Source organism: Somniosus microcephalus, chromosome 2 (assembly GCF_052327205.1).
Source record: "Somniosus microcephalus isolate GS21.2 chromosome 2, FLI_Smic_1.0, whole genome shotgun sequence".
Lineage (NCBI taxonomy): Eukaryota > Metazoa > Chordata > Chondrichthyes > Squaliformes > Somniosidae > Somniosus > Somniosus microcephalus.
Window position 1 is genome coordinate 136,488,642 of NC_140988.1, and position 27,222 is coordinate 136,515,863.

General features: G+C 44.7%; 1 protein-coding gene across 1 annotated transcript in view; it reads left to right on the forward strand.

Moving 5' to 3' along the window:
* Window positions 1–1,958: 1,958 nt before the first annotated feature.
* Window positions 1,959–27,222, forward strand: part of myoz2b (myozenin 2b) — a 57,311-nt gene continuing 32,047 nt past the window's right edge. Inside the window, exons 1-5 of the mRNA XM_085962851.1 lie at window positions 1,959–2,097; window positions 2,730–2,833; window positions 12,699–12,865; window positions 13,779–13,932; window positions 15,778–15,961. Of these exons, the coding sequence (XP_085818977.1) occupies window positions 2,758–2,833; window positions 12,699–12,865; window positions 13,779–13,932; window positions 15,778–15,961 (581 nt within the window). The 5' untranslated portion in view covers window positions 1,959–2,097; window positions 2,730–2,757. The remainder of the gene's footprint in view (window positions 2,098–2,729; window positions 2,834–12,698; window positions 12,866–13,778; window positions 13,933–15,777; window positions 15,962–27,222) is intronic.

Here is a 27,222-nt window from a genome sequence, read left to right on the forward strand (position 1 = left end):
ACGCTCCGCCTCCTGGCAGTGGGTTGGCTGCCCGCCCCCGTCCTGCCCCGCCTCCGGTAAAACCAGAAGTTGGCAGGTTGAGGTCGGGATTCCGATTTTTAATAATTTAACTATCCCCATGCTCCTAAGCCACCTTTAGATTAAAATTCCGCCCAAGGAGTCAGGGTATGGTTGTTGAAAATTCTCCAGTAACATCAAAAAGCAGCAAAATAATTGTTGAGGTCATGAAAGATTACAGAGGCTGGCAAAGAAATCCCTTGCGAGATCGAGGAAGATCTTTGAGAAAAAGTTTAGAGAGATCTAAGAATGATTAAAGTGGGACAACATCCTACGCAGATGGACGGAAGTTAATTTTCCAGCTTTTACTGAAAACTAATTTTAAAGAAACAACAAATTAGAATGACCTACATTTACTTAGGTCTCCTTGATTCAAAATGATCAATTTACTGAGACCAGATGCTAAAGGCCTTATCTGCTTCAGCATGTGCTCCATTGGCAGAACTGAATGCCAGTGAGTGTACACAGAACAATGTGCATGATAGTGGAATTCTGCACCATCTCTCACAATCAAATCAATTCTGTCCATGCATGGTGTATGTGCATACCAGTGCACCTACATACATTACTTGTCTACACTGCAGGCCCCCTTTCTAAAATAAAAACAGAAAATGTTGGAAATACTCAGCAGGTCAGGCAGCATCTGTGGAGAGAGAAACAGAGTTAACGTTTTAGGTCAATGACCCTTCGTCAGAACTGGAAAAAGCTGGAGATGGAACAGGTTTTTAAGCAAGTGCAGGGGCAGGGAAAGGGGGGGAGGGGAGGAAAGAACAAAAGGGAAGGTCTGTGATAGGATGGAAGGCAGGAGAGACCCCCTTTCTAGCTAGTTTTCACCTTTGTACCAGTGAGTCAAAAACCAGTATGCCACTCTAGCCCACATGGTACTAATATACTTGGGTTTGAAGCTATATTCCACAATGGACTGCTGCACTGGCAGCTATTCTCTGAAGGTGAGTTCAAAACTGCTCAATTTTATCCATTTCCCTAAAGTAAACTTTGCTAAGTTGTTTATTGTGTCCCGGTTGGATGTCCTATTTGTGGCATCAAATGTGTATTCAATTCAAAAAACTGTAAAGGAAGAAACAGGCGTACACTGTTGGGATTAAAAATCAAATGGCAATTTCGGTTAGATAGCATAGGCTCAACACTTTCAGTAATTCTCCCCATTACATTGATGGCCTGTATTCGCCACAGGAAAACTACCCTAAGTCTTATATACAGCAGTGTATGATAATTACTATCCCACATTTGGTTATTGATATAAATAAACACACTGCGTAAATCAATTATAAAAATAGCCATTTGTAAAGCTTTTAATTATTTTATCTAGCCCATCAGTTTTATGACTAACTTCAGTATTCTTTAACCGAAGGAAATACTGTACATGGGGTTATTTTGTGCAGTAAATTTTCAACGAGTGAACTTAAAGAAAAATTCACTTAGCTTTAATTTTGCAACTTGTCACCTTTGATCTTTGTAATTATGTCAGGTGAAAATTTTGCAACAGTTTAGTTTTTGCAACTAAAATGTAAACACATAAACTGTAAAAATAAGCCCCATGCGAATAGTTTTGGATTTACAATGAAAATACATATTTTAACCAGTTATTAATATCTTCCTAATTGCAGTAATTAAAGTACATCATCTATTTGTTTGGTATATTTATCCTTTTTCCTTTTTTCATGTTAATTAAGTTTGAAATTTTTTCCAGAAGCTTTTTTAGATAGTGTCTTGTACAATTTGGATTTATAGATAATTACTACACTGAATGTCCTCTATCTTCAACCTTTTACTGAGTAGAATGGAGTGGCTGAATTGCTGAGCACTAAATATAGCTGTTTGATGTAAAGTTGATGCCAGTCCTAGAGACCAGTTAATCTTGGTGTTGGGGGGTGTGCAGATCACGGCAGATGTGATCCTGGAAAGATCTGTCACGTCCTGAGCAAAGAGAGACATCTCCAACCATTTCACTGGAAAACTACTGCAAGGAGAGCATATATATCTTTAATTTTCTTAAAGGATCTGCACTGTTTAACACAGGTAACCTCATTTGTTCATGGAAATGTTTCGGAAGCTTATTGTTTAATGATGGGAACCATGAGAAAATATTGCTATTTACCTTCAAGGCATGTCAAAATAACGTGTTCATTTTCTTAATCAATGTATAAGTTGATAATTTGTAATAATCCAAAGATATTTTATATTAGCGTTTTCTGACTATTACTGTAAAAGTAACGTCTGATGTACATAAATGCAGTGTAACATTAGCAAGAGTTCAGAGCATTAATATCAGTGTTCAAATATAATAAACAACAATACAAAAATTTCATTAAGTTTTAAAGTAGAAGATTTGAGATAGTAAGATGACAGACAGCAGGAAGCAGCATGTGTAAAATGGGCAAAGTGTACATTTTCCCTGGATAAGTTTCCATGAAAAATTATGAATGTGTAAGTAATAGAGAATTTTTGGTAAAGACTTTTATTAACTTCTAACTAATTCCTGATAATACACTATATTAAAATACAGACTGTATCACATTATGCTTGAGTTAGTAAGATAATTTGATTATTCATTAAGATGATATTACCAGTTAGGCTAACTTATGATCTTTGATGCTGAAGAACGAAGTGACTAGTTTTTCATATATTCGTGTGTACTGTATTCATTACAGTTTTCAACAGTAAGGAAAAGCATACGCAATGCAATCACACAGTACCCTCACAAAGGAATTGAAGCAGCAAGCAACAGCCATTGTAAAAGAAATCCAAGGAAATGGTAGGGTGCTGTTAAACTGTCATCTCTAAAGTCATACTGAAATGCTTTAACATGCAATCCAGTCTACTATCAAATGTTAGAGTGTGTGTGTATTTTACCAAAAATAATTTAATGGAATATCTTACTGACTATGGTAAGTAATCCTTTTGTCATTACCACTGTCCTTTGAAAGTTATTTTTGGTTCGAACAACTGTGCCTAGCTGTTGTAGAGTACTGAGATCTTTGACAGCTGACGTATATTCCCCATATACAGCCCTTCTGGCCGATGTTAGAAATGAGATCAGCAATAGTTTCATTTACAAAAGACATTTTTTTGGCAGGGGGTGGGGGGTTGTGTGCATGTGTATATTTATATGTGTGTGCTTGTATATAAATACATACATAGGCAGGCACACACACAGAATGATTGTTTTTAAATGACAACTGAGTTGATGGCATGATGCACTTACCTTGAAATGGTCACCAGACAAACCAGAAAGCTTTAGTTATTTGGATTTGCTCATCAGCTCCATAGAAACCGTCTTATTGTCATGCAGGATGTCTCACCTTATTTCACATCAGATTATAGTCACACCAAATTCTGGTTGTAAATATGCAGTTGATGTCACTAACAACACTGGGCTGAAATCTAAGTGACTCTCACTGAGTTCCAAACAACACTTTAACAAGACAAAATAACAACAGAAAATGCTGGAAAAACTCAGCAGGCCAGGCAACATCCGTGGAGAGAAAATAGAGTCGACGTTTCGGGTGAACCCTTTTTCAAAACTAATTTCTCTCCACGGATGTTGCCTGGCCTGCTGAGTTTTTCCAGCATTTTCTGTTGTTATTTCGGATTTCCAGCATCTGCAGTATTTTGCTATCGTACTTTAACAAGACGGTCTGAGAGCTACAGAATGCTGCTGTATTGAAGCACCAACATTCAGCAGCATCATGGTAGTGGCAGAAACAGGTTTGGTGCCCTCCAGCAATTCCTGATCTACACTATTATGGGAGTACCAGGTAGAAGCTTGTGTTTCTCCAGAGGGTAGGAGAAAAAAATCAAAAGGAACAACCAGCTCATTGGACTAATGGTTAACCTTGTGCCCTCTTAACTGCAGGATGTACATTAATGCGGGGGGGGGGGGGGGGGCGGAAACAAAGAACTGGGGAAAAGGTTTTAAAAGTTGATCTAAGTCTAGAGCAGTCCTATATAATTCCTTTGCTTTTGGTTTAACCCTCAGACTGACTCATAATCCTGGGAAATTCCTGTTTCCCTGAGCTGACTAGATTTGTAGGTTTTGAGCTCACACATTGTGATGTTGAAACAAGTACTAGTATTTACAATAATAAAGCTACTCAAACATCAAATGGAAGTGGTGCTGTCAAACAATGAGTCAAACAAATCTGATTCCACAAGTGTCCAAATAGTTAAACTCGTGCAAAATTGTGCACCATAACTTAGTTAACCTTAACATTCTTGCAGTTTTAATTTTAATCCTGCTCAGACAGATGGGATACAAGTTTTTCTATGTGGGAAATTGAATTATAATCTTTGTATAGTGGAAGATACTTTTCTGAGGTAGGATTTCAGGCATATGATTACGGTAATGTATAAGGTATTCTACATTTCATTTAACCTGTGCAATAAATGCCTGGGAATTAAGCACAGACCACTCATCTTCCATTTATCAGCATTCGTATTTATCCCCTTCATGGGCACAAATGTACACAATGGGGTAGATTTTCAACGTGCTGCTTGGCATAAAATCAATGTTGTGGATCAGCCGTCCATTATGGAAATGACCTCATTTTCATTTCCATTCACAATGCGTTTACAATAGATATTAAAAATAGGCGGTTGCTATAACAGATATAGAGACAGAAAATGCTGGAAATACTCAACAAGTCAGGCAGCATCTGTGGAGAGAGAAACAGAGTTAACGTTTCAGGTCGATGACCTTTCATGTATAACAGATGGCTGATCTGCAACACTACTTTTACGCCTGGGTGACAAGTTGAAAATCTACCTCAATAAGACCAAATCTTAGTAATAACTTTTCTTGTATCAGTCAAGTCTGTCATCTACATTATGACTGTTGAGTCTGTTCATTTTTGTCCGCCTTACTGGTTAAATGCTCATGCCTCTGCATATTATAACTGGCTATTTGCTACTTTCATTAATCACCAATCATATTATGCAAACCCTTTTTCCCCCAATTTCAATATTCTCTCCTAAAGCATTCTACCAAATTAAAAACTCTAGCCAATCAGACTGGAGCCAAAAAAGAATTCACAGACATAAAACTGCCATGACCCTCTCCACTAAGGGTCAGCCTGGATTGGGTCGCCATAAACCTTACACTTAATTTAAGGAATTCACGCTCTGTTCTGAATCACTCTAACATGCATTCCTTTCCACCAGGCCCGTGCGTTGTTTTCCCTTTCTGTCCTGAATTGTTTGAATTTAATTTTCTTTCTTTTTTAAATTAATCTCTCAAAACTAGCCTTGTCCTGGCCAATATGTATCCCTTAACCAACATAACAGAAACAGATTATCTGGTCAATAGCGCATTGCTGTTTGTGGGATCTTGCTGAGTGCAAATTGGCTGCCATGTTTCCCACATTACAACAGTGACTCCACTTCAAAAGTACTTCATTGGCTGTAAAGCGCTTTGAGACATCCGGTGGTCGTGAAAGGCACTATATAAATGCAAGTCCTTCTTCTTCTTCTTCTTGTTTCTGCACACTCCTATCCTGACTATGAGCTGTCCTCCACTCTCCACGTAGACCTTCCTTCCCCATGCTGACCTACCCCAGATGTACAGCCAGACCTCCTCTTCAGTCTGCAAGCAATGTTGAAGGATGTCCACTTGTTTTAATAAATATTTTAAAGTTGGCACAAGTGTGAGCCCAGACAGGACAAAGAAACATGAGATAACTTACATTAACATGAGAAAAAATACATCAAAATTGTTTTTAAGGATACTTGGAAGCATCATAAGACTTCCTTACACACATCACAGTTAGTTCTGGAACATAGGAGGGAGTCAAGACTCTCAACATTGAGGTAGGTGCCTTTGAGTAGCTATATAAACTTTGATTCCATGTAATTTAATACCAGCAACAAAAAAATTGATTACAAATGCTTTGATCAATTTAGTTTGTACTAGCTAGCGGTATTACAGCCAGCACCCTATAAAATAAAATAACACATTTCATTATCTGACTGTGCTGCACACAGCTGTTGTTGAAAACGTAAGTTACAAACATCCGTCAGTAACTTGATCACATTGTGCCACACTATTAAATGTCAGTCCTGATTATTTGAGTGTGACACCATGACTTGGAATTCAAACCCAGAAATAGATCATCATTTTTTTTATCATCTCGTATGTTTCTGCTCTTTCATATCAAGTGCAGCTCCCTCTTTCTTACCATTGCCACTTATCAACACTGCTGGGATTTTACTTTTTAACGTTACTTGCCACTTGGTAAGCAGAACTTTTTTTAGAACTCAGTTAAATTCACTTTTCACTCACCAAAAGATCTAACTTGAAGAAGCAATGAATCGTAAAGAAGGAAAAAATAAATACAGGATTGGTACAGAAGAAGAGCTAATCAGAGAGTGGGAGCAGCTACAACAACCCACAAAGAATCCAATAGAAAAAGAAAGCAGAAAAAAATGAACAGTGAACGATTGGAGATAGAAGGATAAACTCATTACTTGTAAGCTGATGAGTAAATCACCCTGGACTTTGCCAAACCTGCAACAAACAATTCAGAAGAGCAGGAAGGAATGTGCCTTGTGACAGTCAGTGTCCTCATTCAGTGGATTTGCTTGAAGGACCTATTCTTCAGTGATACAAGAGGGACTTATACCCCATTTAAAGTACCAAATCGGAAATCAACTGAATGCACAATTTGGCTTCTGTTTTCCAATTGTATGAACCAAAAGATATTTCTGAAAGTCAGAGGCAACAGGTTGGACTAGTCTTCATTTTCTAATTTATAGATTAACAGCAGCAGTACCTGTACAAAGAAACACACCACTGGTAGCCCAAATGTCTCAAGCTCCTTCACCATCCGATACAGGTCATCCAGCTACCCAGCACTTACTGGTACCATGACTCCACTGTAAGTATTCAGAGCCCAGCAAACCACATACATAAGAACATAAGAAATAGGAGCAGGAGTAGGCCATTTGGCCCCTCAAGCCTACTCTACCATTTAATGAGATCATGGCTGATCTGATCTTGGGCTCAGCTCCATTTCCCGGCCCGCTCCCCATAATCCATCACTCCCTTATTGTTCAAAAATCTGTCTATCTCCACCTTAAATATATTCAATGACCCAGCCTCCAAAGCTCTCTGGGGCAGAGAATTCCACAGATTTATGACCCTCTGAGAGAAGAAATTCCTCCTCATCTCAGTTTTAAATGGGCGACCCCTTATTCTGAAACTATGCCCCCTAATTCTAGATTCCCACATGAGGGGAAACACCTTCTCTGCATCTTTTCTGTCCACGGCTTTGAAGACAATAGCAAAATCATTACGTTGCTGACAGTGTGAGGACAGGGAGAACTTGGGATTGGTGATATGCATATTTTTGGCTACTATTTTTCACCCATCTACACTTAAGTAGAGTGATGTTACTAGCAGGATAATGAAACTGCAAATTTACTTTCAAAAGTGCATCTGCATTATAATTCAGACACAAGTGTCTGTTTTTCCAAATCCAGAAACACCCAGCTAGCAGTCTGACTTGCCCATTGCATTTATTTGCTCACAGCTTGCAGTGCTGAGCGTGTGATCAGTTAGCAGGCTAATAAGTTATGTGATTGACGTCAGTGTGACTGACACACCTGTCATTAAAAATCTCAAAATAAAAGCATTTTAAAACATTTTACGTGAGAAAGTTTGTGTAAACTTACAACACTTGTAGAGTATTAAAAAGTCTGCCAGCTACTGCAACTTTGATTACAATATCATCAAGCAAATCAATGTGACTAATCCATAAATGCCTGTGAATGCTATCTTTTATAAAGCATTGTAGGAATTGACGAATTCCTAACTAATAACTGAGGTCGACTCAGGAGACCAATCAAACAGGTCTTTAATGTAAAACTAAATGAGTTCAAACAGTTTGTTGAGATCGATACAGGAGAGCCACGAAAACAGGTCTTAACAAGATGGAGATTCCACAAGGACTGCCTGGGCAGTCACGTGGTTTGCGACGTGACGTCATTGCGTTTGCCCGCGTTTTCCCGCACTCTTAAAGGGGCCACGCCCCGTGCATACAAACACTATATACGAAACAAAGTAATGTCTAACACAATGGTACAGGCTTAGGCTGGTGCTAGAACATCATTAAAGGGAATTATATACAGTTGCCCAGAGTCATTCAGTGGCTCCGCCACATGCGCCCCCCCAGAATTCGCTTTAATGGACAAAGTCAAACGGTGAGGGGGTCTGATGAGCCTGTCGGAACGACTCCTGTACTCCTGAGGTGGAGGCTGTTGGGCGGCTGGCGGTCTGGCGGGCGGTTGCGCTTGGTCTGCCGTAACGGCGATGGGTGGCCGACCTCGTCTCGGCGATTGTGCTGTCTCGACTGGGCAGTCGAGGTCCAGATGTGCCGGCTTTAATCGATCGACTGAAATGTGGTCCGGTTTACCACTGACATCTACCTTGAAGGTTTTGTCCCCTGCCTCCAACACGCGGAAGGGACCAGTATATGGGGCCTTGAGTGGATCCCTATGAGCATCGTGGCGAATAAAGACGTATTCTGCCTTGTGAAGCTCCGTTGGAACGTGCGAAATCTGCAGTCCGTGGTGCGAAGTGGGCACTGGTGCGAAACATCTGGCCGCCTCTTGGTGACTAGTAAGCTGGTCAGACGCGGACCAAGGCTTCGTCGATTCTGGTAGGAAATCCCCTGGGACTTGCAGCGGTTGACCGTACACCAGCTCCGCGGATGACGAGTGAAGGTCTTCTTTGGGGGCCGTGCGAAGGCCCAACAGGACCCACGGTAGCTTGTCTGCCCATCCAGCGTCCTGGAGGCTGGCCCTCAGGGCGGCTTTCAGCGACCGGTGGAAACGTTCACAGAGACCATTCGCCTGTGGGTGGTAGGCTGTGGTGCGATGTAATTTGACACCGAGTCCTTGGGCCACTGCATTCCAGAGTTCAGAGGAAAACTGTGGTCCCCTGTCTGAAGAAATATCAGCAGGCACTCCGAAATGGGCGACCCAGGTGGAAATGAACGCCCTGGCCACGTCCGCCAAAGTAGTGGATGATAGGGGAACCGCCTCTGGCCATCTGGTGGTGCGGTCAACCATGGTCAGGATGTGTGAAAAACCATGGGAGGGTGGGAGTGGACCCACCAGGTCCACATTGACATAGTCAAACCGTTGCTCCGGAACTGTGAAGGTGGCCAACGGAGCTTTGATGTGACGCTGTACTTTGGCTTTTTGGCAGACCACGCAGGTGTTGGTCCAGTCGCAGACATCCTTGTGTATGCCGTGCCATACGAATTTCGCTGACATCAGCTTCTGAGAGGCCTTCATTCCTGGGTGTGACAACCCATGTATGGTGTTGAACACTTTGCGGCGCCAGACGGCCGGTACGACAGGGCGAGGGTCCCGTACGGAGACGTCACACAAGAGCGTGGCACCTGCCGCAGGGAACTTGACGTCGGCCAACTGGAGGCCAGTGACGGTGGTCCTGTAGGCCTGGACTTCTGGGTCTGAGGCTTGATCCGCTGCCATGAGGGCGTAATCGATGCCTAAATGAACCGTATTGACGGTCGCGCGGGAGAGGCAGTCGGCCACCAGGTTGTCCTTACCGGCTACGTGCTGTATATCCATGGTGAACTCGGATATGTAGGTCAGTTGACGTTGCTGTCGGGATGACCACGGTTTGGCGTTCTTGGCCATGGTGAAGGTGAGCGGCTTATGGTCCACGAAGGCGGTGAAGGGACGTCCTTCCAGGAGGAAGTGAAAATGGCGGATGGCCAGAAAAAGAGCGAGCAACTCCCGGTCGAACGTGCTATACGCTCTCTCATTCCACCGTAGTTGACGGCTGAAGAATGCCAACGGCTGCCACGTCCCGTTCACCCACTGCTCTTGCACGGCGCCGATTGCGTAGTCTGACGCATCGGTGGTGAGGGCGATGGTGGCTCCTGGCAGCGGGTGCGCCAGCATAGTCGCATTGGCCAGGGCGCTTTTGGTGTCGGCGAACGCCCGGGCCATGTCAACCGTCCAGTCTACCGTATCTTTGCCAGTCTTGCCCTTGAGGGCCTCATACAGGGGCTGCATGAGTAGTGCTGCCTTAGGCATGAAACGGTGGTAAAAATTTACCATGCCTAGGAATTCCTGCAGGGCCTTAATGGTTTGCGGGCGTGGAAAGGACGTCACTGCCTCAACCTTCGCTTGTAAAGGAACCGCTGCCTCTGAAGTGATGCAATGCCCCAGGAAATCAATTTGTTGCAGGCCAAACTGACACTTGGCCGGGTTGATAATCAGGCCGTGTTGGCTGAGACAGCGAAAAAGGGTGCAAAGGTGATAGATGTGTTCTTCTTTAGTGGGACTGGCAATGAGAATACCGTCCAGGTAGGCGAAAAGGAACTTGAGGTCCCACAGCACGGAGTCCATCAGGCGTTGGAAAGCCTGGGCGGCGTTCTTTAACCCAAACGGCATTCTTAAAAACTCGAAAAGGCCGAATGGGGTGATGACTGCAGTCTTCTGGACGTCTTGGGGATGAGCGAGGACCTGGTGGTAGCCTCGGACGAGGTCAGCTTTCGAGAAGACAGAGTTCCCTGCCAAATGGGCGGAGAAATCCTGGATGTGGGGGATCGGGTACCGATCAGGAGTGGTGGCGTCGTTTAGGCGTCGATAGTCGCCGCATGGCCGCCATCCACCGCCAGGCTTCGGGACAATGTGGAGGGGGTGAAGACCAGGGACTATTCGACCGGCAAATAATCCCCAACCGTTCCATGGTCGCGAACTCCGCTTTTGCGACCGCCAGCTTGCCAGGTTCCAGGCATCGGGCCTGCGCGTAGACCGAGGGGCCGTTGGTGGTGATGTGGTGTTCCACACCATGTTTCGTGGCTGTGGAGGAGAACGTGGGTCTGGTCAGGTCGGGGAATTCGCCAAGTAGGCGAGTGAACTCATCCGGAGCCAGAAAAGCACAGGTGACGGTGCGCGACATAGTGTTACTGCGGTAACAAGGGATAGAATGAAAAGTTGCCGCGTTGATCAACCGCCGGTTCCTCACGTCAACCAGGAGGCTGTTGGCGCACAGGAAATCCGTGCCGAGAATGGGTTGCGAAACCTTGGCCGTCACAAACTCCCAGTAAAATCATTGGCCCCCGAAACACAACTGCACCCGCCATCTGCCGAAGGTCCGAATCGCTCCGCCATTGGCCGCTTCAAGGGCGAGGCCGTGAATCCCGGTCTGCACATCGAGGGTGGACGCGGGTAATATGCTGCACTGCGCCCCGGTGTCGCACAGAAAACGACGACCGGAGAGAGTATCGGTGATAAACAGCAACTTGCCCGCATTGCCGATTGCCATCGCGGCCGCGGGGCGCCCGTTAGACCCGTTCCTCAGTGGTCGTAGTTGTTTTTTTGGGGGGGAGAAGCTGCAGGGACGGCGGCAACATCTCGCTTCGCGCCGAACTGTGCGTGGTAGAAACACAGCCCAGCAGGCTGACGAGCTGGGGCGGCGTCTGTGGGGGATGGGCGCTTTGTGGCGGCGCAGTAATGCTGAGTAACCGCGAAAATTTTGTCCGCCTCTGCCGCGAGTGCTGCGCAGTCCTCAACTTCGGATCTGGCCAGGGCGGCCTGCATCTGTTCTGGTAGCTGGCTGAGGAATATTTCACAGAATAGGAAGCATTCCGGTTCGGAGCCAAGGAGTGTGAGCATTTGGCTCATCAACTCCGAAGGCTTGGAATCCCCGAGCCCGGGCATAGTGAGCAATCAACGGGCGCGCTCCGCTTTATTGAGCCCAAAAACTTGCAGCAACCGCGCCTTGAGGGTTTCATACTTGCGCTCCGTTGGAGGGTTCTCGAGGAGGCTGATGATCCGCGAGGCGGTAGAGCTGTCGAGTGCGGAGACCACATAGAGATATTTGGTCTGATCCGCAGCGATGTCTCTCAGGGCGAATTGGGCCTCGACCTGAATGAATCATGAGGTCGCTTGCTGCTCCCAGAACTGTGGTAGCTTCAGCGAAATGGCGTTTGCCTCCATGCTGTGTCCTTTTTGTGAAAAATGTTCACAAAAAACGGGGTCACCTAACTAATAACCGAGGTCGACTCAGGAGATCAATCAAACAGGTCTTTAATGTAAAACTAAACGAGTTCAAACAGTTTGATGAGATCGATACAGGAGAGCCACGAAAACAGGTCTTAACAAGATGGACATTCCACGAGGACTGCCTGGGTAGTCACATGGTTTGCGACGTGACGTCATCGCGTTTGACCGCGTTTTCCCACGCTCTTAAAGGGGCCACGCCCCATGCATACAAACACTATATACAAAACAAAGTAATGGCTAACACAATGGTACAGGCTTAGGCTGGTGCTAGAACATCGTTAAAGGGAATTATGTACAGTTGCCAGAGTCATTCAGTGGCTCCGCCACAGCATTATATCATCATGCCCACTGAGAATGTGCATAGTTTATAATCCAAATAATGATCTCTTTATCAACCCTCCAAGTGAATGAAGCACATCAGTTGGAAGTAACATTCCATATCTTGCTTAGATCTCTTGCTGGAAAAGATTACTGTGCACAGATATACAAAAACAATAAGAAACAAAACATTTAGAAAACGTAAATGTATTAAAAATGGAAAGTTTGCATTTGGAATTATTGTTTGTTGTATGTTTCAGAGTTAGATGTGGACTATGGAAAAAAGATCAGCATTCCCAAAGACATAATGCTGGAAGAGCTTTCTCTCCTTTCCAACAGAGGGGCCAGATTGTTTAAAAAGCGGCAAAGGAGATCTGAGAAATACACATTTGAGGGATTCCAGAACTCTGTCAATTCACAAATGAATGTATGTATTCACACAAAATCTCTAGTGGTTCTATAGTCAGTATTAGATAAACGGGAATCAAACTTGTTGAGTTTTTAAAATCACAAAACCTAGTTCAATACCTCTTTTTTTATGATATATTGAATTCTGGTAAATTCATGATTTAAATGTATTTGGAAAAGGACCATGCTGATTTATTAATAATACTGCTGGTGAAACACATACATTTTTTATGCTGTTTTCACTGCCATTTCAAAATTGAGCCCAATTCAGTCCCATTTGATAAATCTGCTCATGCAAATTATATACGCTGAATTCGTGATAGGTTTAGGCGCACTCACCTCAGGAATAGGTACAAACTGAACATACACTGGGTCACAATGGAAACATATCACATAGAAACTGACACGCTGCATAAACTTTGGTTGTGTCATTAAGACTATTGCTTTAGTCAAAGTTGAATAATGTTGGTAGGTGTGTAATTCTGTAGTGACGCTGTTTGCAAAGTAAATTAAATCATCCAATCTGAAACCCATTTTTTGTTCCTCTTTTTAAACTCCAACAGAGGGTTATAATCCAATCATCACAAGTTAGTCTTGAATTTTAGCAATTGCTTTGAAAAATGGTAATGAATAATGAGAAGAAACATTTCTTTCTCCAATTTCAGATGTCTAAAATCGTCTAGAATAAATTAATTAACCAAGATTTGGCAGAAAATAGCCTAAACAAAAGCAATTATTTCAATAATTGCTTATTTAAACTATTGTAATGCATTTTATAATGTTTTTATCAGATTATCTCTAGTAAATAAACACCATTTATTTTGATTAAATTGGAGATCAATTGGTGCCTGAGCAAATGATCTCAATAAAATATTGACCCCTACTCAGTACACTATAACAAATATACCCTCGTTTTGCTGAATCTTTTCCAGAGCTATATTCCTTCCATAACACATTGTGATGATGGAACAGAGAATTGCAAAAGCATGAGAAATGGACTACAAGGTGGGCAACAAACCACCCCTAAAACACCTCCAAATACTCCTGATCCACGGACTCCACCAAATCCAGATTCTATTGCTCCAGGTAAGAGACATTACACTTCAGACTACACTACATAAACTGTAGTTTTGGATTGTGGCTCAGTTACAGCATTTTAAATGTATAAGATAACTGGGGAAGGTCATGCCTATTCATCCCCACCAATCCCACATAATACAATGTTCAATCATTTGTCTTCCCCTACTTGTTGTTACACTTACAAACTATTCAACAAAAACATAGATGAAAAAGAAAATTTAACATTGAAAATTGTCGTTTTTCAAAAATCTCATCTACCACCATGTCTTCTTAGGCAGTCCCTTGGAACCGAGGATGACTTGCTTCCACATTAAAAATGAGTTCTCAGGTGACTGATGAGTCCAATGGGGGACCTACAGTCTCTGTCACAGGTGGGGCAGACGGTGGCTGAAGGGGCGGGTGGGTGGGGTGCTTGGGTTGACGTGCACTCCTTGCGTTGCTTGCGCTTGGCTTCCGCTTGCTCCTGGCGAAGAGACTCGAGGTGTTCGGCGCCTTCCCGGATGCTTCTCCACCACTTTGTGCGGTCTTGGGCCAGGGATTCCCAGGTGTCAGTGGGAATGTTGCACTTTTTCAAGGAGGCTTTGAGGGTGTCCTTGAAGTGTTTCCTCTGCCCACCTGGGGCTCTCTTGCCGTGTCAGAGCTCCGAGCAGAGCGCTTGTTTTGGGAGTCTCGTATCGGGCATGCGGACGATGTGACCCATCCATCGAAGCTGATCGAGCGTGGTCAAAGCTTCGATGCTGGGGATGTTGGCCGGTGCGAGTATCACCATAACAATGTGTTTTTCAGCATTTTACATATTCCTGGGTAGTGTCAGTGATACCAGTTAAATTATTATCTTATTATATTGAGCTGAGTTTTCTGACTTTAATGGCCAACAGACAATCTGTTGCAAACATTTTTTAAGCCACAGCAGTGCATTCATATTATTAAAAGACTTTTCCAATGTATCACATTTTTCCACTGCATTTTTCTTCTATTTCATTCGGATTTCCCTTTACACCTGCAAGTGAGAACATGTCAAATATAGAAACAACAACATTTTCCGAGTTTTTTTTTGTGTTTTCACTTGTGTGCATGCAAGTTTTCCCTAATGCAAGATTACATTTTAATATTTAAATTTTACTGTTTACTTTCACATGGCTACTCTTCTCATTCTCTTTGCATCTTACTGCTATTTTTCTTTTCCAACTTGTTTTTTCTTTTGCTGTTACTGTACGTCTTTGGTTTTCTTTCTTTATCTGGTTCTCTTTCTTGCTGCTAGTATTAATTCTTCTCATTTTCTACTGTTGCTTTTATCTTTCACACAGCCATAAACCGCTCTCAGCAAAACACCTTGTAAAGGACTGATTAATTTCCCACCCCACTACGTCAACAGCTCGTACTGTAATGCTAACTTCTTTCACTTTGCTCTAGAATTCTTTGCCTGTTTCCAGTCTTTTAACTGGAGATCTGATAAAATGCAGGATTTCTCAGAGGTGGGAGCACTGGGCAGAAATTTTTTTCCCTATATTTTAACCTCTTAATATCACCAAGTGGTAAAAAAGGTGTTTAATGAGTTCTCAAAAAAAGTTAATGCCAACAATAAGATAAATGAAAGCCATTCGCGTAAGGGTAAAAGATGTGTGTGAAAAAGGCATAAGTTGGCTCATCCTCATGACTTTACCCCTTCTCCCATTGGGGAAGCAGCTAGGTCCCACTTGCTGTCGCCAACTGACAGTCCAGCAAAGGTTGGAGCTTGCACTGTGAGGAACAGTGAGAGCAAATAACATCTTACTACGCTGGACAGCCACGCCAATCATGCCATGATTTATAAATGATATACATGCATTTTTACATTGTCCTTCTACACAGGATATACTGGACCACTGAAGGAAATTCCACCTGAAAAATTTAATGCAACAGCTGTACCAAAATCATATCAAACACCATGGGAGGCAGCCATTGCAGAGGATCCAGAACTTCTTTCAACTTTACATCCCAGAATGCCAGAGCTCACGCCTAAGATAGAACTGGCTGAATACAAGACTTTTAACAGGTAAATAATGTTGATCAATCACATTCATTCAAAGGGTAGAACTGGTAATTTTCCTATCTATAAGGGTTATTATTTCATAAATGTAAAGTTATATTTAGCGATCAGTTGGTTCTTGGATTAAATTGAAGAATTGCTGTCACTCTCACCATAACTGCTATTCATTACTGCCCACTATAATCACCCAAGTAAAAATTGTCAACAGCTTATAGAATGAAGATGATTTACTGTTGAAGTCACAAAGCTATGGGCCTGGATTTTCCTCCGGGAATCCACCTGTTTTCGGTGGCTTCAAAGCAGTGTCACAAATAAAATAGAATGGAGAGACCTACCACCAATTTTTCACCCCATCATCTTCCTCCCCCACCCATTGACTCTGACATCAGCTGCCAACCCAGAGTCTGTCCCATCACATGGAAATGATGGTGGAGTGTGAAGCTTAAGACCCTGTTCAATTTCCCTCACTTACCACTGATGCCAAAGAAGAACTGACGTAAGGAGGCAGTGGATGGCGGGGTGGGGGGTTGGGCTGGGAGGGGGTTTAAGGCAGGAGGACTGGGTAATAGGTGAACAATGGCCATCTATCCATTCCTCAGACCATCCGTGGTTGTAGAACATGAAGCTGGAATCGTTCTAAGCACACTTTTAATTTTAGGCCGGTAGCATTTAAGCGGCTTCTGTCACTTTTGAAGTGCTGCAACAATTACTCTTGTCCAGCACCACGGGAATTTCCTCTCTGACAGTGGCAGGCTCCCACTGCAGTGCAGAGATACTGCTGGGAACCAACCCTGCAAATGTAATTGACTCTGACCCAGGAAAATAATATTTTGATCTCCAATTTTTATCTCCTGATCTTGTCCAGGTTTTTGTTGCGAAAAATAAAAATTGAAAAACCCCAAAAAAACCCCCACGTTTTTAACTTGGCAATCAAAGCACATTTTAAAGGTCCTTCCATGTATCCAACCTTAAAGGATGTGCAGATTGATGCAGCCACCAATTTTCTCTGTTTCTAGAAATGTTTTGAATTTTATTTCAAAGCGGGGCAAAGGCAGCAGTGCATTTGCAGCACCCGCCCAAAGCCACTGTCTGGAGGCCCGAACTATATTCAGGTTCAGGGCTCATTTAAATTTAACTGGCGATCAGCAGGCACCAAACGGATGCTCCACTGTTTCTCTCCTGCTCCTCCAGGCCCCTCAAAAATTCCCCCCCTCCAAAAAACACCCAGGCTGTTTTTAGACAAGTCTCCAGCTGTCCCTTTAAGGACTACTGGTTAGGCTGCTCAACACCTGGTACAAGCATGCACGGTGCATGCGCCACCCATTTGTGCATAAAAATGGTAATGGGTCCTCCAACGGGCATAGGACTGCAATTTGCATATTTAAACAGCCTGCTGCCTGCTTGAAGGTGCCCATCCAATTTTCTTCTGCTGATAACCATTTTTCAGGTGAGAAACAGGCAAGAGGCAGTTGAAAATTGCATCCCCCCCCCACCCCGTGTTTACTCTTTCTCTTCTTTCTTGTATAATGACCTGGTCATAGCTACAATGATTTCAATCTAGAGTTCCAGCAAATCTGTTGCTCTTACTGAGGTCACTAGACTAATATATAATCTGGTGCATGGACTTTTCATTACATATTTAAATGTACAGATGTTAGGATAAAGAAGATTCCAACATTTACTTACACACAGGAAACTGAATTGTTTCCTTTGATGATTAGAACTCAGTGTCATAATTTACTAGAACATTCTGTAACTTAATTAATAAACAAATTAAGAAAATCTGATTAGCTGTTAATAGTTTTCCATCTGCGATAACGAACATGTCATAATTGAAATTTTGTCTATTAATTACATTGCCAATATTACAGTTTCTCGTACAATATTGCACAGCCAACCACTTCTCCAGTACTACTGATTGTGGAGCTCAAATCATAATGGGTTTTCTGCTTCTCTCTAACTACTTAAAGATCACCTTAAACAGACATATGAACGGCACCTGCAGAAAAATCTCTTTCCCAAACAATACCATATTCAGTGTCATAATTCTTTCACTGATTGGTATCCCACAATAAATGATGGAAAATGACAGAATAATTTCTTTGGTTTGTTCACACAAATCAAAGATGAGATGAGAGTGACTGCCCTTGACATCAAGGCAGCATTTGACTGAGCATGGCATCAAGGAGCCATAGTAAAATTGAAATCAATGGGAATCAGGAGGAAAACTCTCCACTGGCTGGAGTCATACTGAGCACAAAGGAAGAGGTCAATCATCTCATCCCCAGGACATCGCTGCAGGAGTTCTTCAGGGCAGTGTCCTAGGCCCAACCATCTTCAGCTGCTTCATCAATGACCTTCCCTCCATCATAAGGTCAGAAGTGGGAATGTTCGCTGATGATTGCACAGTGTTCAGTTCCATTCGCAACCCCTCAGATAGTGAAACTGTCCATGCCCGCATGTAGCAAGACCTGGACAACGTTCAGGCTTGGGCTGATAAGTGGCAAGTAACATTCGCACGACACAATGTCAGGCAATGACTATCTCTAACAAGAGAGAGCCTAACCATCTCCCCATGACATTCAACGGCATTACCATCGCCAAATCCTCTACCATCAACATCCTGGGGGGTCACCATTGACCAGAAACTTAACTGGACCAGCCACATAAATACTGTGGCAACAAGAGCAGGTCAGAGGCTGGGTATTTTGCGGCGAGTGTCTCACCTCCTGACTCCCCAAAGCCTTCCCACCATCTACAAGGCACAAGTCAGGAGTGTGATGGAATACTCCCCACTTGCCTGGATGAGTGCAGCTCCAACAACACTCAAGAAGCTCGACACCATCTAGGACAAAGCAGCCCACTTGATTGGCACCCCATCCACCACCTTGAACAGTCACTCCCCCCACCCCCATGCGCCGTGGCTGCAGTGTGTACCATCTACAAGATGCACTGCAGCAATTCACCAAGGTTTCTTCAGCAACACCTCCCAAACCCGTGACCTCTACCACCTAGAAGGACAAGGGCAGCAGGCGCATGGGAACACCACCACCTGCCAGTTCCCCTCCAAGTCACACACCATCCTGACTTGGAAATATATCACCATTCCTTCATTGTTGCTGGGTCAAAATCCTGGAACTCCCTCCCTAACAGCACTGTGGGACTACCTTCACCACATGGACTGCTGCGGTTCAAGAAGGCAGCTCACCACCACCTTCTCAAGGGCAATTAGGGATGGGAAATAAATGCTGGCCTTGCCAGCGATGCCCACATCCCAGGAACAAATAAAAAAAAATTAAAACTGAAAGCGTATCTTGTTATAGTTCAGCTGAAAAACTCAATCAAGCTAGCCAACATAGGATAGAACAGTTATCTTCTCAATTGATTATATTGAGTAGATTGGGTCTATACTCTCTGGGGTGTAGAAGAATGAGAGGTGATCTCATTGAAACATATAAGATTCTGAGGGGGATTGACAGGGTAGATGCTGAAAGGTTGTTTCCCCTGGCTGGAGAGTCTAGAACTAGGGGGCATATTCTCAGGATTAGGGGTCGGCCATTTAAGACTGAGGTGAGGAGGAATTTCTTCACTCAGATGGTTGTGAATCTTTAGAACTCTCTATCCCAAAGGGCTGTGGATGCTGAATCGTTGAGTATATTCAAGGCTGAGATTGATAGATGTTTGGATTCTAGGGGAATCTAGGGATATGGAGATCAGGCAGGAAAGTGGAGTTGAGGTCGAAGATCAGCCATGATATTGAATGGCAGAGCAGCTCGAGGGGTCGTATGGCCTACTCCTGCTCCTAATTCTTATGTTCCTAATCCTAGCCTAAAAATACTAAAGATGCATTAGAATCATCTGGGTCTTCTCAGTCCTACATATTTCCTGAAATTCAGCTGTTTCAATGTTTCTCCCTTGTAGATTATCTAATAGATGGTGCTCTGAATCTACAAATGTATTCTTCTAATATGAAAACTCATCATCTTTTTGCTTTCTGATCCTTGATAGAATATACTTATATCTATTTCGTGAAATAGTCTGACTACCAATATGCACTTATGCACTTTATCAGTCAGGGCTTGGTGATTTAGGCCATTAATGATGGCTATTTCCAAAGACACTTCCTTATTGGTAGGTTTACAAGATGCTCACCTCTTACTTGGTAGCTTAAAGAACATAAAAAAAAAAAATTTGTTCTATATTTTCACATCCTTCTTATACCCACTAGTCTCATATTAGTGCTCCTATAACTAGAGATGTTTAGTTTTAATCACGCAAATAATCATGTCATTGACAAAACACCTTTCCTCTCATGCTCCACAACACCACAAAATTCAAGTGGCCTGATGCAACCTAATACAAACATCAATTCCTCTTTTAAAATCTATTCCAATCTAGGAAAAATAGCGCTAAAAATTTGGGGGTTTAGCGCCACCTGTTACCGCAAGATTCGGGGAAAAAAATGGCAGCCACTGCTCTTCCGCCCGCTGCTGACGGGTCCCATGGCGGTCCCCATTTTCGAATGGTCAGCAGCGCTGCCGATGTCAGCTGTTGCGTCCGTGTATAATAAGACACAGACTGCGGAGAACGGTACAACAGGTGTTTACTCAACGTGGCTCACACTGCAACTGATCTGTACAGATTACTACTCAGTGCTATATACAGGTGTGGTCACTGCCGGTACTGCAGTATACATGAGCTGTAAAACATAGTTCCCCCCTTAAAGGTATATACATTACATCAGCACTCACCAAAATCAGACAAAGACTGCAGGGAACAATCAACAGGTGTTTACTGAATGAGGGTTCAAACTGCAACTGACTGTACAGAGCACTACTCAGGGTTTATATACAGGTGTGGTCACTGCTGGCACTACAGGATACAGGAGCTGTAAAAAGTAGTTCCCCCCTTAAAGGTACATACATTACAATTCCTCCCCTTTTAGATTAACAGTACCATAACACTCATTTAACAATTAAATATCAAACTCATTACAATTAACACTTTTAACATGCAACATTAGCTGAATATAGTCTATTCATATATTCAGTCTTTGGGGAGGCTTCCTGATCCTTTCTGGATAGCGCCTTTCCCGAGAGTCTTGCTCTTGGTGCGGAGGCGATTCTGGCCCCCTGTTGTCGGTTGGTTCATCAGCTTCCGATGCTACTATTTCTGGGGTAGATGCTACCTGTACGTCGGGTTCATCACCAGGTACGTATGGGCGAGGCATGGGGTTAACTTGTTCCTGTGACTCTAGGATCTGGTCAGCATGGCGTCTCACGATGCTCTCCTCAACGTCCACTGGGTACATTAGTGGGCCCTGCCGTGTGCATATCGTTCCTGGCTGCCATTTTTCTGTTTGGTAGTCGCGGGCCAAGGCTGGTTGCCCTACATTGAAGCTCCTTGTTGGCTTCTCATGGATGTGCTGGAATTGCTTACTCTCAACATCTCTTCGTACGTTTGGTCTGAGCAAATCCAGGCGAGATCTTAACCTTCGGTTAAAGAACATCATGGCTGGGGCCTGGTTGGTGACTGCATGTGTCGCATTCCGGTAGGCGAACAGGAAATTGTCCACCTTGTGCTGCAGCGGAATGTTGTCATTGTATATAGCCTTTATTGCCTTCTTAAAGGTTTGTACAAACCTTTCAGCCAATCCATTTGTGGCTGGATGATACGGGGCGGATGTGTAATGCCTTACCCCATTCTTTTTCAAGAACCTCCGGAACTCTTCGGACACAAACTGTGGTCCGTTGTCGGAGCAAATCTGTTCTGGCAAGCCATTCCTGGCAAAAATGGTCCGTAGGACTGCAATAGTTTTCTCCGTGGTGGTGGAGGACATTTTGATGAACTCAGGCCATTTCGAGTGCGCATCCACGGCTATTAAAAACATTGAGTCCATGAATGGACCAGCAAAATCAATATGCACCCGTTGCCATGGAGATGAGGGCCACTCCCATGGGTGTAGAGGGGCCTGTGGTGGTGCATTTTGGACTTTCTGGCATCCTGAGCAGCTCTTGGTCAGGTCCTCGGTTTGTTTATCGATTCCCGGCCACCACACATAAGCCCTGGCTAGGCTTTTCATTTTTACCCCTCCCAGATGACCCTCATAAAGCTCATTGAGCACTCTATCCCTTAACTTGGGTTGAATTACCACTCGGGATCCACACATCAAGGTCCACCGGCACACTGACAGCTGTTCTCTCCTTGTCGAGAATGCTGGCAACAGTGAGTCGCCCTGTGCTGGCCATCCCTTCACCGTCAAATCATATACCCGAGACAGTGTCGGGTCATTTCGGGTCTCCTTCTCTATACCAGCGTTAGTTACTGGCAAGCATTCAATTATAGTCGAATGATATGTTTTGACAGGATCCACTGCTGGTGCTTCCTCCGCAGTAGGCAGTGGCAGGCGTGATAGCCCATCAGCGTTTCCATGCTGTTTCGTGCCCTTATACTCAATATCATATTGGTGCGCCCCTAAAAAAAGGGACCATCTTTGTAGCTGTTGCGCAGTCATCACCGGAACGCCCTTCTTTGGATTAAAGATGGAGACAAGTGGTCGGTGGTCAGTCAGCAAGGTGAACTTCTGCCCGTGCAGATAGTGATTGAACTTTTTCACTCCCCACACTAGGCTGAGGGCCTCCCTGTCAATCTGGGCGTAGTTACGCTCGGCTGAGGTTAGTGACCGAGACGCAAAGGCTACTGGCCTCTCCAAGCCGTCCAGGAATTTATGCGACAGCACCGCTCCAATGCCATAGGGTAATGCATCACACGCCAACCGAATTGGTAGTGCTGGGTTGAAATGAGCCAACTCCTCTTTCGATGTGATCAAAGCTTTGCTCTTCTGGAAAGCTCGTTTACATTCGTCACTCCACTTCCATGGTACCCCCGTTTGCAGTAGGGTGTTCAGTGGGTGTAGTACGGTAAACAAATTCGGCAAGAACTTATGGTAGTAGTTCACCAGCCCGAGGAACGACCTCAGTTGTGACACATTTTCCCGTGCTGGAGCCTTGACTACTGCCTCAATCTTTTCAGGGGACTTATGTAACCCCTCTTTATCAATAACGTGGCCACAATACGCGATCTGCTCCTGGAAAAACTCGCATTTGTGGCGATTAGCTCGGAGCCCATATTCCTTCAATCTAGTGAGCACCTGCTCCAGGTTGGCGAGGGGATCACTGTCATTTTCGCCCGTGACCAGGATGTCGTCCAAATAACACTGGGTCCCTGGAATCCCTTGCAGGACTTGTTCCATTGCCCTTTGCCAAATAGCCGGAGCTGATGCTACCCCGAACACCAGCCGGTTGTATTGGTGGAGACCTTTATGAGTGTTGATCGTGAGGTACTGTTTCGAGGCTTCTTCTACCTCCATTTGCAGGTACGCCTGGGCCAGATCAACCTTAGTGAAGCATTTCCCTCCAGATAGCGAGGCGAAAATATCTTCAATCCGCGGAAGCGGATATTGTACAGTGTGAAGGACTGGGTTCACTGTCACCTTAAAGTCCCCACAGATGCGAACCTTCTTTGGTTCCCCAGGCGTATTACTCAATGACCTCTTCATTACAGGAATGATGGGTGTAGCCCACTCGCTCCAGTCCACTTTGGACAGTACTCCTGAATGTTCCAAACCTTCCAGCTCTGCTTTGACGGCTGGGCGGATCGCATAAGGTACCGGACTGGCCTTAAAAAACTTTGGGCTTGCATTTTCCTCCATTTTGATCGTCGCTGTTATGCCTTTTAGTGTTCCGAGTCCCTGCTGGATCACTTCTTGTGTGTCAGTTAGCATTTTTGACAGTCGTCCAGGTGTGACATTGTCATCCTTTTTGGCATCTACAGTCAGTGCTTGTATGGAATGCCAATCCAGCTGTATCTTCCGGATCCATTCACGTCCTAGTAGTGGTGGTCCTCCATCTGGCAATACATATAGGTCCATTTTTGGTGTTTCCTTGCCGTTATATATAACGTTCACCCTTATTTTTCCTTTGGGGTAGACTTTTTGCCCCGTGTACATCTTCAAGACAATCTTTGTATCTCTCAAGGGCATATGTGAGAATAGCCGCTTGTAGTCCCTTCGGTTTATGACTGTTAGGGCTGATCCTGTGTCCAATTCCATTTTCACTTGGACACCTGCTATCTTGAGTGTGACCCAGATAGTTTGGTGATCCTCCATTTTGATCACATTATGTAGTTTCATACAACCCAGCTCCTTGCTTCCGGAGTCTGTATCACTCTTCTGTTCGTCTGAACTACTCTCCGTCACCTTATGTACCTTCTTGTACTTCTCCTGTGGAGATTTCTTGCTGCTGGTTTTCTTTCCCGACCTGCAGACTCTTGCTATGTGTCCTACTTTTCCACACTGTCTGCACACTTTGTCCTTGAACCAGCAATCATTATGGTCGTGTGTTGTTCTGCCGCAGCGATAGCACTTCACTGTTCCGTATGACATTTCATTTGTGCCATATTCTTGCGGTCTCCGTTGTATCTCTGCAGCGCCCCCTGTGGCTGCTTCGTGTGATACTGCCATGCTGAAAGCCTTGTCCAGCGTAAGATCCTTTTCTGATAGAAGCCATTTCTGGGTTCCTTCACTTTGAAGCCCACACACAAACTTGTCCCTTAAAGTATCTGCTAGTCCCGTTCCAAACTGGCAGTGTTTCGATAGCTTGCGCAGTTCCATTAAATACTCAGCATTACTTTCATCTTTATGCTGGTTTCTTTTGTGAAACTTAAATCTTTCTGCTATCAGCAGCGGTGTGGGGTTTAAGTGGTCCTGTAGGATTGACACTATGTTTTCAAAATCCTTTTCTGCTGGCTTCTCTGGGGTTACTAGGTTTTGTTGTAAGCCATACGTTTTTGCACCCATTGAATTCAACAATACCAGTGCTTTCTTGTCATCTGGCACTTCATTTGCCTTGCAGTATACTTCTATGCGTTCGACATATGTCGTCCAATCTTCGACTTCATTGTCGAATGCTGTGATACGGCCACTCTTCGGCATTTTTGGGTGTGGTTAGACTGGCTTAAAATGGCATCTCCCGCGCTTTGCTTTCTTCCCCGCAGCGGCTTAAAATGGCGTATCCCGCGCTGCTGCCAACACCGCTCTCAGCGGTCCTCCTGGCAAATGGCGACGCCCTGTGGGTTTCGTGCGCTGCTCCTGCGCTGCTGCCAATGCCACTCTCTGCGGTCCTCGTGGCAATGGCAGCGCCTCATGTTTTCCTGCGTGCCTCTCTTCCCCGTTGACGCTGCTCGGCCCTTGAACACCGGCTGCGCTCTGCTCTCTCTCGCCTCTCTCCCCCATTGACGCCGCTCGGTCCTGAACACCGGCTGCGCCCTGTGCGCTCTGCCCTCTCTCTCTCCCCCATCGACGCTGCTCGGCCTTTTTCTGTGCTGCTCGGTCGTCTCTAGCCGCCGCTGTCCGGGAAGGGTCTGCGCAGTACCTGTTGCCAGCCCGTTTCGCTGGACCACCGTGGCTGGAAAGCCAAGCCTGGCTCTCGACAGCCTCCCCTACGATGCCCATGCTTCTGGACTCGACCTCCTTCCACTGTTCTCCTGGAGCGAATCCCTGGGAGGTGATGTAGAGTTGCAGGTAGGTTCGAATCTTTCTCGTCGCCAATGTTAGATCCGGGTATCTTAATGTTGTGTCCTTCAATAATCAGACAAAGACTGCAGGGAACAATCAACAGGTGTTTACTGAATGAGGGTTCAAACTGCAACTGACTGTACAGAGCACTACTCAGGGTTTATAGACAGGTGTGGTCACTGCCGGTACTACAGGATACAGGAGCTGTAAAAAGTAGTTCTCCCCCTTAAAGGTACATACATTACAACCAGAACGCCCTTCTTTGGATTAAAAATGGAGACAAGAGGCTGGTGATCAGTCAGCAAGGTGAATTTCTGCCCGTGCAGATAGTGATTGAACTTTTTCACTCCCCACACTAGGCTGAGGGCCTCCCTGTCAATCTGGGCATAGTTACGCTCGGCTGAGGTTAGTGATCGTGACGCAAAGGCTATTGGCCTCTCTGAGCCGTCCGAGAATTTGTGCGACAGCACCGCTCCAATGCCGTAGGGTGACGCATCACATGCCAACCGAATTGGTAATGCTGGGTTGTAATGGGCCAATACCTCTTTCGATATGATTAGTGTTTTGTGTTTTGCTCTTCTGGAAAGCTCGTCTACATTCGTCACTCCACTTCCATGGCACCCCAGTTTGCAGTAGGGTGTTCAGTGTGTGTAGCATTGTAGACAAATTTGGCAAGAACTTATGGTAGTAGTTTACCAGCCCGAGGAACGACCGCAGTTGTGACACATTTTCCAGTGCTGGAGCCTTGACTACAGCCTCAATCTTCTCTGGGGACTTATGTAACCCCTCTTTATCGATAACGTGGCCACAATACAAGATCTGTTTTCTAAAAAACTCGCATTTGGGGCGGTTAGCTCGGAGCCCATATTCCTGCAATCTAGTGAGCACCTGCTCCAGGTTGGCAAGGTGATCACTGTCATTTTCGCCCGTGACCAGGATGTCGTCCAACTGGGTTCCTGGGATCCCTTGCAGGACTTGTTCCATTGCCCTCTGCCAAATAGCCAGAGCTGATTCTACCCTTAATACCAGCCGGTTGTATTGGTAGAGACCTTTATGGGTGTTGATTGTGAGGTATTTTGTTGATGCTTCTTCTACCTCCATTTGCAGATACGCCTGGGCCAGATTAATCTTAGTGAAGCGTTTCCCTCCAGATAGCGAGGCGAAAATATCTTCAATCCGCGGAAGTGGATATTGTACGGTGTGAAGGACCGGGTTCACTGTCACCTTAAAGTCCCCACAGATGCGAACCTCCCTTGGTTCCCCAGGCGTGCTGCTCAACAACTTTTTCATCACAGCGACGATGGGTGTAGCCCACTCGCTCCAGTCTACCTTGGACAGTACACCTGAACGTTCCAGACTCTCCAGCTCTGCTTCGATGGCTGGGCGGATCGCATAAGGTACCGGTCTGGCCTTAAAAAATGTTGGGCTTGCATTTTCTTCAATTTTAATCATCGCTGTCATGACTTTTAGTGTTCCGAGTCCTTGCTGGAACACTTCTTTCGCGTCAGTTAGGATCTTTGACAGTCGCTCAGTTGTGACGTCATCATCCTTTTTGTCAGCCACAGTCAGTGCCTGTATGGAATGCCAATCCAGTTGTATTTTCCGGATCCATTCACGTCCCAGTAATGGTGGTCCTCCATCTTGCAATACATACAGGTCTAGTTTTGGTGTTTCCTTACCGTTATATATAACG